Source organism: Schistocerca gregaria, chromosome X (assembly GCF_023897955.1).
Source record: "Schistocerca gregaria isolate iqSchGreg1 chromosome X, iqSchGreg1.2, whole genome shotgun sequence".
Classification (NCBI taxonomy): domain Eukaryota; kingdom Metazoa; phylum Arthropoda; class Insecta; order Orthoptera; family Acrididae; genus Schistocerca; species Schistocerca gregaria.
Genome location: NC_064931.1, coordinates 299,524,270 through 299,536,647, shown reverse-complemented (window position 1 = coordinate 299,536,647; position 12,378 = coordinate 299,524,270). Strand labels below are relative to the sequence as shown.

Here is a 12,378-nt window from a genome sequence, read left to right as displayed (position 1 = left end):
AGGAAGCGGCCCTAACATTAAGTCTAACGTTGTACATATTAATATAATTCTTCTTTGTTGCAGATTTCATAGAAAGCAAAATGATGCAAAATGGCATGGACGCAGTGCCCCAACAGAACGGCACTATGCACACAAATTCGTCAACGTCATCATCTTCAAATTCACATAATTCCTCTTCGCAAACTAATACGGGTGGACAACAAGAAGAAAGTAAGACGAATTTGATTGTCAATTATCTGCCACAGACAATGACCCAAGAAGAAATCCGCTCCTTGTTCTCGTCTATCGGTGAAGTTGAGAGCTGTAAACTCATCCGTGACAAAGTTACAGGTAAGATATTATTCCAAATATTCGTATTTAACCTTAAAGGTACTTTTTCTGTGAAGCGTAGTGTTCACGCATACGAAATTTGGTGCAGATGCGATTAGTGTTAGGGGGTTTGGCTTGGTGACAAGTTCCACGCAACCGGAAAGCCTCTGTTGCTCCTGAAATTAAAAAGAATTGACAACTCATAATCAAGAATTCAACGAAATGCGCTTTTACAGTCGCTCAAATTGGGATCAGTGTTGCAGGAAACTCTGCCGTAGCCGAACTGCGTGCTTTCGGCTTGGCTTTTAACTATTTCACAGCTGCAATCGTAGACTTGCATTCAAATTAACCTTCCATTGGACCACAGGAAAGATTTCCTTTGTAAAACAAACGATAGGCAAGGAAACCACCATGGTGCAATATACTGACAAAATTGCTCTGTCGGATAACGCTGTTTGACGCAAAGGTTAGTAATGTTCTCAATAATGAAGAAAAAGGTTCCAGGTGTCACACCAGATGAATGTCAGTGCGGTACTTTATTTCGACGTCAGCCAAAGGCGCCAACAGTTGATACAATATACAGTTCGTTGTCACGTCGAAACATCGTGCTACTTTGACTGTATCGTCCAGCTTATTACTTTCCCGATGTCAGCTGAATAAGATTACTATTTCCCGTAATGTTAGACGTATTTAAAATTACACAGATTCCTGAAAATAATACATTTATCGTCTGTTATAAATTAATACTCCAAAGTGCAGCTTCAAGTTTCGAGTTTCCTTGGACTTCACCTTAATTTAATAATCATCAAATTCGATTATAGATGTTTGCTGTCAATTGTTGTGAAACGAGGTATTGTTGAAACCCGCAGACCTGAACACTGGATCGCCTATCGTAATGTGATAGCTTACACAAGATTAAACACAAAACTAAAAATCTGTAAAACGTACACATTATGTTTGAAACACTTGCGCAGCGCCGATTCCTTTGGGCACAAGACACCAAAGGAATTGAACACACTGATAAATGTTTCACTCCTGTTTAGCACCAACAAGAAAAATAGGCAATATCACGCACTTTCACGCTGATAAAAATTCTGCTTGAGTGCAGAAAAATCAAATCGATCCTAGACATTTTGTTTGTTGCGTTTAGAATCTTCGAAGGATGTACGTATAGAACATAAATTTTTTAACCATAACTTTGTTGTTTCATGAGGTGAATTGACAAATAGAGATTACTGTCGTCTCCCCCAGCCTGATGTACAACTTAAAAATTTTTGCGTCACTTTGACATTTCAAGATAAATTGTAACTTTGGTAAGAAAAAATTTAGTACCTGATAATAAGTAAATGTTCTTAGGGCGCGTGTATTTGTCAGTGCGACAGCAAGTGCGCTGTCTGTAACACGGGATATGCGACTGTTGCTGTTAATAACATGCCATCTGAGTAAAATATTCTGCAGTTCAGTGGGTGAAACGCGGAATCGTAACGCCTTTCTAATGTTCCACGTACAATTGTCATATGACGACGTGACTCTTCCGAATGGCAAAGTTGCCTACTTCTGATGTTTGGCTCTATATAGCTCGTGACCGATTAAGGGTCACGATGTGGAGAAATCGAATGCTTAGGTAGAATAACAACATACTGATGCCACTGTAGTTGGTTAAAGAACGTCGGTATAAACGTGTCTTCATCTATGAGTGTACAGTAAATTTATAATTGTTGCATACGTTAATCGGATTCATTTTGTGCGCTGGACTTGGACATTGATGTAAAACGGCGAGAAAAAGTTCTGTAACTTTCAAATCGACTACCATGCAGTGGTGTACGCTCTAACACACCAGTATTAACAACGAGTAGAACTTAAAAAGGATCACCGCATTCATGTATTTCAGTACGAAAGGTTCAGGGTTGTAATGGAGCGGAGCTGTGAGCAGAGCGTGCCAGGCGGTGGGTGACATGGAAGCCATACAGTGTTCTAGGGAATACCATCTCTCGACGGCAGCAGCGCCTGTGCGTTCCTCGAAAAGCAGGTGGTTTCACGACGACGTCCCAGGAACTACCCTGAAGTAACCTTGGCTTGAGCCCGGCTGCGTCAAGGGCTGTACAAATTCTTCCACGTAAGCACTCTCTCCCACTGCGGTGTGGGCAGCTGATAGCAGAACCGTTGAACTGTGGGCGCCCACCGCCACCTAGCAGTTCCGCTCCCACAGTCACTAAGGACTTAGCGGCGATGCGTGTTGTACTTGCAACGTCATTTCTCACACATGTTCCTTGAACAATATCTACGGTTCGAGCTAGTTGAGCCTGCTGACGGAATATACGGAACATACAGCCGTGTAAAGTGTGCCCCGTCGCTCTCTCTCTCGCTCTCTCTCTCTCTCTCTCTCTCTCTCTCTCTCTCTCTCTCTCTCTCTCTCTCTCTCTCTCTCCCCCTCCCCCCCCCCTTCCTTCCTCCCTCCCGCACCACACTTTCGAAGCTGTATAGTCTGTTCGGTTTTATAAGTATGTCCGTATTCAGTTGTCGGTGGAAGATACATAATGAACTATTACTGTGCCGGATGCACTATTACGGTGCCGCCAACTGTCTGCTTACGCATCTATTGAAACTGTAACCATTTCAGAAGTGAAAATTCCTCTTCAGAGTTCAGATTTTCAGGATCTCCACCGTACCCGGAGGCAATTACGTATTTCTCGAAAGTGTTCTTCACCATTGGACCTTACAGGATAACCTTCTATTCGTGTGTATGCTATATACTCATCTCAGGGAGATCCATTGGGTACAAATAGTGAACACTTAAAATACAGGAAGTCCAGGTGTACAAGGCATCGGAGGATTGCTTCACATTCTGTCAAGCATGAGACAGAGCTTCCATCCGGCAGTACGTATAGGGCCAATAAAAGCTAAAGCCAATAAGCACGTGTTACATAATGTATAAACAATAATTTTTGATTGCTAGTCAGAGCCGATGGCCTAAAATGTAATGATACTAGTGATGTATGGTGGCATGGAAATGTTGGATAACGGCACTGGTGTTCTGAACTTTTGCCAGCGAGAGAAGTGTTTCAGAAACATTGCGTCCTTGGTCTGTGGTCTGTCAATGAGTGCAAGATGGCGTACACGGGCAACTGCGATCGAAGTTCCGCAGTCACGCAAGCTTCGCGAATGCGTCTCTGTCTGCAGAGTGCGCACCCTTCTGGCCGTCAGGTCTTAGGCAATAGTTCATCACATTTGATCGGGAGCTACCTGAAGCAAGTTAAAACAATTGCCGAGGAACACATGCTACTGATGTGGATTACTGAGCGAGGTTTCGCGGTGGGAAGGCACAGGACACGTATTCGGCGGGACGGCAATTCAAATCAAAGTCCAGCTATAATGCTTTGGTGTTTCGTGATTTCCATAAACCAGTGCAAATTACAGGCGAGTTCCTTAAAGAGATGCAATCGATTTTCTGTCTTATCCTTAACTAATCGGAGCGTGTGCTCGGTCGCTAATGAGAAGATGCGGGGGAGGTCCGACCACCCATATGAAATTCATTATTTGTGCTAATGAAATTTTATAATGTAAAATTAACTCTGAATTTGCTATGCGTTCTGTCAATTTTCAGAAAGCATAGGCGCTGCGTTCAGTCTAGACATAGTAATGTCTTTCGTTATGGCTACTAACATCTTAAGCTACTAAATTTAGCGTTGTTACTAAAATCTAAGTAAACGTTCACAATAGGTATTTTAGGCGCGGATTGCTGTTTTTCGTTTGTTTCGCTCATTTACTACTTCATCTATTCGTTGTTCGCTGTCACTTCAGTGCATCCACGATTCTTTCATATGCATTTTTCACCGTGAAAGGCTTCGTGTTACGGTTTTCGTTTCATGCTGTTTTTCATTCAAAGTCGGGCAATCGAAACGAATGTAGCTTGGAAGATTTGGCGTCCAATACTGCAGCAAACTAAAATTCCCAAAGCCTCCTTTGAAAATGAATGTGTCTGGAGGACAATTAGAAGTGCCCAGACTGTATTTCGTTCACCTGGGCCCCGACAACTGCAGGATTATTCTGTATTACCAAACAAGCCCTGCTAGGTCGGTGGACCTACTCACTGTCTTCGTCTTAACACTTAACGTACCCCCTCTTGAAGATGTGCCGGCCGGTGTGGCCGAACGGTTCTAGGCGCTTAAGTCTGGAACCGCGCGACTCCTACGGTCGCAGGTTCGAATTCTGCCTCGGGCATGGATGTGTGTGATGTCCTTAGGTCAGTTAGGTTTAAGTAGTTCTAAGTTCTAGAGGACTGATGACCTCAGATGTTGAGTCCCATAGTGCTAAGAGCCATTTGAACCATTTCTTGAAGATGACATGTGGTGAGTTAAGGTTGTTCCTTAAACTCCGTATCACGAATTCGCTCATCCCTGCTTCCAAATGTCTGACAATGTAAAACATGGTTTCAACATCACTGACTTCTTATTATGTAAAGACCGTCGTTAATGAAATAGTAAAGGCAGTTTAAGTGAGCACCGATGACTGTTATTCATCGTGCCGATAAAACATAAACGATAGGAAATAAGTGCTGCAAAATAATGTCGCAATTTGTGAATATACGTACTTACTAAGGTACTAATGTCTTACACACAACTGGCGTATATAAGCTACAGTCTTCACCACTAGCCAACAAGTCACTGATTATTCTGTGGTCAAGATAGTTACTACAGTAGAAGATGCTGAGGAAGTTAAGACTACACGAGTGACTTGGATTTCGTTGCTATATAGTTATAGTATAGATAGGAGTACCTATTGAACTCCTAGGGTCTATGGCTTCGTGGAGTTTGCGCCACACTTGAACCTTATCAGTTCTTACCAGCTGAAATCGGGACTCGTCTGATCGTTCAACGGTTTTCCAGTGGTTTAGGGTCAAACAGATATGGTCACGAGCCCAGAAGAGGCGCTACAGGCGATATCGTGCAGTTACCAGTCTCTCGCGTCGGTCGTCTGCTGCAGCAGCCGAATAATGCCAAATTTCGTCTGTTCTAACGGGTACGTTCGTCGTCCGTCCCTCATTTATTTGGTTATTTGACGCAGTGTTGGTTGTCTGTTAACACTGACAACTCTACGCAAACCCAGCTGCTCTGTTAAAGACCGTCGGCCACTGCGTTGTGCGCGGTGACAGGTAATACATGAAATTTGGTATTCCTGCCACACTCTCGACACTGTGGGTTCCGGAATATTCAATTCCTTAAAGATTTTAAAAATGGCATTTCCCATACTTCTAGCTTGAACTACCTTTCCGCGTTGAAGGTCTGTTAATTGCCTTTCGTGCGGGTAGAATCACGTCGGAAAAGTCTTTACCTGAGTCACCCTCGTACAAATGGCAGCTCCGCTAACGCACTGTTCTTTTATGCGGTGTGTACGCGATATTACGGCAGCATCTATTTGTTCAAATCTCTATCGCATAACTTTTGTTACCTCCGTGTAAAGCTTGTTGACAGCAGGGAAAAGCGTTTGGATACACAATTCAGGTGAAATTAGTTTATGAATCATAGTATTTGTTTCAATAAAGATAGGTTTGTAGCGTATTCTAAAATTTGATAGTGGAAAATTGACGGATTACGGTTTGTTAAGAATTAAAAATTAACAAACTTTTACCTGTCTTTGCCATACAATGAATAAGTGTTTTCAAAACCCGATTTTAGGTATCATTCGGTTTTAAAGTGAAGCACCCACTAAGCCTCTACTGTAGCGTACAACAGAACAGTACAAGCCATTCTACATGTATTATCGTTAGTGCAATTACTCTGTCAGCATTGAAAGAGCATACTGATACTTCGGGAATAACGACGGCCATTGCACCGATAGCTACAGAAGAAATAATTCATTAGTTCTAATACTGTGGTTGTAACGGCTGTAAATAAGCTGTCACTCGAAACATGGTGACGGGGGAGTGGACGGTTAGTAGTGTCCCTTGCTTATGACCAGGATTTGTTGCACGCGCACTTAACAAGAAAAAAATTTTCACCGTTATATCTGTTGCTGTAATAAAAAAAGGCGTCTTAAATGTGCGCGCAGGCGACACACGCTTTCTTAATCGGGAACCAGAAAATAGAACGCCTCCGCCGACAGATTTTGAGTTAAAATGTGACGTTTAGTGACAAAAACGTTTATTAGCAAGAGCATAGTTATTACTGTGAGTTAAGTATTCCTGTCAGTATGCGTTATGTATTACACATTTATGCGTATAGTACAAACTAAACACGACACTGCAAGGCTGACAGTAAACTCCGGTAGTAGCACAACAGTTCCCAGGCGTTGGGCATCCGCGGGGCGGAAGTGATCATGGGGACAGCTTCGTAGCTCCCCGCAGGTGTACTTTAGGGCTGGCTACTGTACTATTGCCGAGATGCCAGATAAGGTTCCATACCTCAACAAAGTACTGAGGAATCCCTTGTGACTATAAATGCCCGAGATGGAAAACAGCAAGATTTATGAATTTTGTACTAATTTCGTGTTACTGAATGAAACGGCTCTTACCCTGCAAGTAAATTAGCAAATTGATACTGCGCTCTCATAAAAAATAAGGGACGAGTGCCACGAGCTATTTAGCCAACTACAAAATTGCCTGTGTCTGCAGTGCTGTATCAGGTGTCTATAATATTCACACACCAAATATACGATTAAGGAGGGTTTCGAAACCAATCTTACACGATATTGTCAGCATGTATCTCTTCACTTGGCTTGTGTAATCTATCAACGCCTCTGTAAGTCATTGGCTTACGCGCGAACAAAACAAGCGTTCTGCATTAAACACACACATCATTTATGGTTTACAAAAGTGTACCGAAACTTCAACGTTTCATACCCCCAATGATTTCACGAACTTCAGACCAACTGTAGCTAACGCTTCCGCACTTCACATATGCCTATGCCGATTGCGTTGCTGTTCAGAGCATGAATTTAAGTTCGTAGATCGCTCTCATGATTATTGACAGAGCGCTCTTGAAGTTTTCGGCATTACTTTGTCACTACTCACTGACGTCACAGATTCGCGGCTTCTGACTGCGAATAACATCGAAGTGTTTGACAGAGGTTATGCAATTCCTTTCAGTGAGAAGTGGTAGTAAGCATCAAGTTAAGTGCTTTAGTGGCGAAGATGAATTCTTATTCGGCCCGAGAGTAGTTCGGATGCCAGTCCGCGTTTACCGATCTCAAATTTCCGCACATTTCCTAAATCTGCAATAATCGAGAAGAGTTATTTGAAATAACTGCGCCCAGTTCGCTTCACCACTGACACACTCATCGGAAGTTAGGGTGGGTAGGGAAGAGCTTTAGCGGTGGACATACTGTGTTTAGTTTCACAGGGTGAGCTCAAAAGAACTTCATACTTCCAAAATGTCGTGCAAACGAAACTGTTCAACTTACTCACTTCAAATCTTAACCTGTCAATAGATAATCCATGCAAGTTTTAAAGTATACTTGCCATTCTTTCGTTGCAGGCTGCCACTGCCAGAAAGCGGTAGGATAGAAAATGCAACTACACCACAATAGAATAGCTGATGTGCCCTTCATGTAGCAAAAAATAAGCCTTTAACTGCTGTTGAACGAGCATTCCGCACAATTTCACCAGAAGCTATGCAGCGGTCTCCGTTTTTGCCTGTTAGGTACAGTTGGGAGGGCGTAAGTCCTGGTCTGAGCAAAATGGAGACTGCCGGGTGGCTCCTGGTGAAAGTGTGAGCGAAATGCTCGTTCACCAGCAGTTACCGACCCATTTTTCCAAAATAAAGAACACAACAGCTCTTCTGTTGGGACGTAGTTGCATTTTCTACTCTAGTTTTGTGGCGGCGGCATCCTCCAACGAAACAATTGGGTGCATACTGAAAAAAAAAAAAACTGTTAAAGATAGTCTGTTAACATATAAAGATTCGAAGCGAATAAGTCGTACAGTTCCGTTGGTACGAATTTTTGAAAGTGTGAAGTTCATGTTAATCCTGTATAAATAGGTGTAATAAACAATAAACCCAAGACTAACACAGGGAACTGTATATCTGGAAGACGAAGAAAGAAGTGCTCGGATTAGGGTGTAATACATGGATGCACTCTCTCCTGTTGTTCAACCCATCCTTCAAAGAAACAATGAAGACAAAGGCTCAGTAGTAGTATTAAAATTCAGGATAAAAGGCTACGAATGTGTTCAGATTCGCTGATACCTTCAGTGAAAGTGAAGAATTGCAGGATCTGTTAAATGTAATCCACTACCTAATAAGCGCAGGCTATGGCTTGAGAATAAAACGAAGAAAGAAGTAAACAAAGAGGTGAAGGCAGAAGAACGACTCGCAGGGAACTAAACTTCAAAATTGACCACAAAGAAGTGTTACATTGGAAGCAAACTAATGCAGAACGAACGAAGCAAGGGTAAGATGCAGACTAGAACTCGAAAAAGGCATCTCTCTGAGATACGTCTAATAGTATTAAATGCAGGCTTTGAGCAGAAGGATAAATTTCTAGGAACTTGCATTTGGAGCGGAGCATTGTATAGAAGTGGGCTGTAACTTGTTTCGGAAAAGAAAATAGAAACGTTTGACATGCGCTGTAAACGGATGTTGAAAATTAAGGGTACGGATAATAAATGTGATTATCCACAGTTCCGGGGAGAAAAGGAATATGTGGAAAACCTAGACGAAAATGGACAGGATGGTGGGGCATACTAATACAGGTGGGAATAATTCCCATGGATCTAGTGAGCCTTACAGAGCAAGAGCTGTGGGGCAGCCAGTGCTGTGAATTGACGTTGCTATAGAACAGAACATTTACAACACTGGGACTCGAAGAGACTGTCTTCTACACGGTAAGTACGAAATCAGTGAGTGAAGCATCTAAATATTGGCAATTAAGTGTGTGTCTGCCGTAGTACAAATGCAACCTTACCAAGAGAGAAGAAAACCATTGGATTTAAAATAGTTTCTGGAAAGGTTATTGATAAACATTCCCCTACAGCTTGAGAAATATCTTATCCTTTCAGATATACGAAGAGTTACAGATGGTGCGAAGACGCAAAATACGAAGCAGCTGTTCGCCCAGTGAAGATCGATTTTTCATCTCGGTGTAAGAGAGATATTTTGCATGCAATCACAGCCTATGACAAAAGGGAGGGGACACGTTTTGGAGAATCAGAAAACTGAAAATGTTGATCCATCTTTGAAAGCGTTTTGAAATTGAAATGTCCTTTCAGATTAAAACTGGCGGACTGGGACTCGATCTTGGGACCTTAGTCTTTCGCGGGCGAGTACAATCTAAGCAAGACCCACGTCCCGCCCTCAAAGCGTTACTTCAGGCAGTACCTCATCTCCTACATTCGGTGCGTAGCACTCTTCAAATCAGAGCACACACCAATGCAGAGTAAAAATTCGTTCAGCGTTTTAAATTAAATTGGGACTTAAAGAAAAGGGAAGTGACGGCACTGAAATCTTAATCTATGCCCGTGTTTCTAAGCAGATGATGCGACGATTAACACCATATAATACAGTGCCTGCGTCATTGTTGTTCCGCTGTCAGACTTCGTGAACGTTTGCGCCAGTCATTCCGTGGCGTTCTTAATAATCTGATGTGTCGATTGGTGGACCTCCTATCCCAGACTTTGGGTTTCGCTGACACGTAAATCTGAACCGAAGTGCAATTCATAATCGGAAGTTCCTGCTAGCACGCGTCAGGGTTTCATTCGTATCCCATTTATCTCTTTGCCGTATTCTTCCCAACTGCTAAAATTAAAAGAATGTAATGGCTCTTTCCTGAATTCCACAATCTATATAAAATGTAAGAAAGAAATTAGTAATTAGAAAAAATTACATTTTTGTTGTTAAAGATTGTTGCTGAGGACATTACGCTATGTCAGTAAAGTGCTAAGAGTTCCTTCCAGAGGATAGCGACATATAAGTGGTCGACAGTCTGGCTTCTTGCCACAAATTAATTCTGACAATGTATTTTTTGGGCACGATTTTCTGGGTAGTCGTTGACTCCAGATGCTGCTAGTTTCCCAACGTTAAGGCATCCTGTAGCTATGAGCTTTTTACTATGATGAGAAATTTGAGTCCCATTGTGTTCGTGTTGGCATCATCATCATACTTACAATGATGAAGGTACAGTCCACTAGCATCAGGAGGTGCGTGTAAAAATGTTCTAACAAAGAGGTTTGTCGTTAGGTACCGCACGTTGAACATTGTGCTGTAAACAATAGCTGCTTGATGACCTCTGTAACTATGCCGCACGGTTTGCCAATTATGTCTGCTGCATGACATACATGGGAAAATACGCTTCTGAAGACGGAGGCGAATACGCCACTGCCTGCGTCACAGCGCCGAAAATCAAGAAAGTCTTTATTCCTGTTACGAATTTAGGTAATTCTGATCAGTGCAGCAATTCATTTTCCTGGCAACTTAGCGTGGATTACTTTTTACTTTGACAATGAAGATGAACTTAACCTTGTGAGTCGTACACAATTCTGAAAGTTCACACTCTGGGTAAAACAATGAAACCGTTTCGCACACACTACTGAAAGAGATGGGAATGTATTTGGTCTCAGTTGTATTTTCCACGTTAGCACAAGCGATAATACTCCCGTGATTTAATTTTGTGGTTTTTCCAAAAAACACTACTCTAACTTGTCAACAGAGCGAGGCGCTCCATTTTCAGACGTATCGACACACACTCACTGCCTGATAAAAATGTCACGCGCAGTGATGCTGTTTGACGGTGAAACAATCAACTTTTGACTCTTCGCTGTACCATGATTACCATCTAAACTGAAAAATTACACACGTTTACAAGTTAGGCACAAGTCGGTAGGCCGACAGATCATTATGAAGCTAGAATTACCGTATTAAACCAAACAGCGCCAATGAAATCTTCATTAAAGTTCTTGATTTTTCGGTTATCTTATTTGAAGTTATCATGATGAATTCTTTGTCAACTGGGTATTGATGATTTCTGGAAGAACGAACTACCTAGGTGTGTACTTCACACGTAACTCGAGTTAAAAAATGTTCCCTTCTCAGAGCTGAAGTTAGGCATTTCATCATGCGTTTTTGAGCACATAATTACATCTTCAAGGATTTAGCTGTTGGCGCTTCTAAGAGTCTTTTTCAGTACTTTGTCTGGGGCAAATAAAACGCTCTGCGAGCGAAACCATTTGCATGTGTTTCCTGAATTTGGAAAATTGTTGCAAGTAAAATTTATAGGACATATCAAGTGCTGAATGCTAAGAATTAGATAGAAGTAATGGGAAGAGTAAAAAGTGGCCTGGAGTTCATTCTAAATAGGACTTCCAAAACTACGTTTGTGGGTAATTTGATGCCGTCAGTTCACAGTGTTACAGTTCAGAAGTAGCGTAGGGAGACATGAACTGCTTATGCGAAAGACATTCAAATGATAAGGCTTGCTCAGAGACCTGCGGAAGTACGCATGATGACAATCACGAAGAGATACAGAAAAATAAATTTATTAAGAAAGGAATGCAATGAAAAACGTAATCTTTCAGCAGTGAAAATGGGATAGTAGGCGACATACACAACAAAACATATGGATGCTAGGTGGACAGAAGACGTGGTTTGCTTGATTTCGACACACTGTAAACGATAACTGAATGGAAGGTGAATAGATACTATTCAGATAAAGGGGAAGTGACAGGGATTCTTATAGGGAATGTCTTACGGCAGAGAAGTCTGAAGGGCTCCTTTATCAAACTTCGAAGGTAAAGTGCCTGATATTGAACATAATGGTCTAATAAATATTTTAGTCCAACGAAATAGTGAAGCGAAATTTTTAAATAAATAGACTAAACCATAAGCCAAGCCATCTCGAAAACGACTTCCCAAGAAGTTAATTATGTCTGCCTCGGTAGCTGCGCGGTCAGCAGGGCGGATTGCGAATCGAAGCGGCCCTGATTCATCCACGGCCGGGTCGGAGATTTTCTCCGCTCGGAGACGCTGTTCATATCTTCATAATTGACATTCCTTCGTTGAGCTGGCTGAAGGTAACCTCTCGAAATCCAGTAAATTCAGAAAAAAAGCAGCGAATTTATCCGGTTTGAAAACAGTGTAG

The 12,378-nt window shown here is 42.0% G+C and overlaps 1 protein-coding gene across 19 annotated transcripts in view; it reads left to right on the top strand.

Annotated features, from left to right (window-relative positions):
• LOC126297808 (ELAV-like protein 1) overlaps positions 1-12,378 on the top strand; it is a 199,612-nt gene that overhangs the window by 52,166 nt on the left and 135,068 nt on the right. For all 19 annotated transcript variants that reach the window (XM_049989027.1, XM_049989025.1, XM_049989036.1 and 16 more), the window contains one exon: positions 64-330. In XM_049989027.1, the coding sequence (XP_049844984.1) occupies positions 81-330 (250 nt within the window). In that variant the 5' untranslated portion in view covers positions 64-80. The remainder of the gene's footprint in view (positions 1-63; positions 331-12,378) is intronic.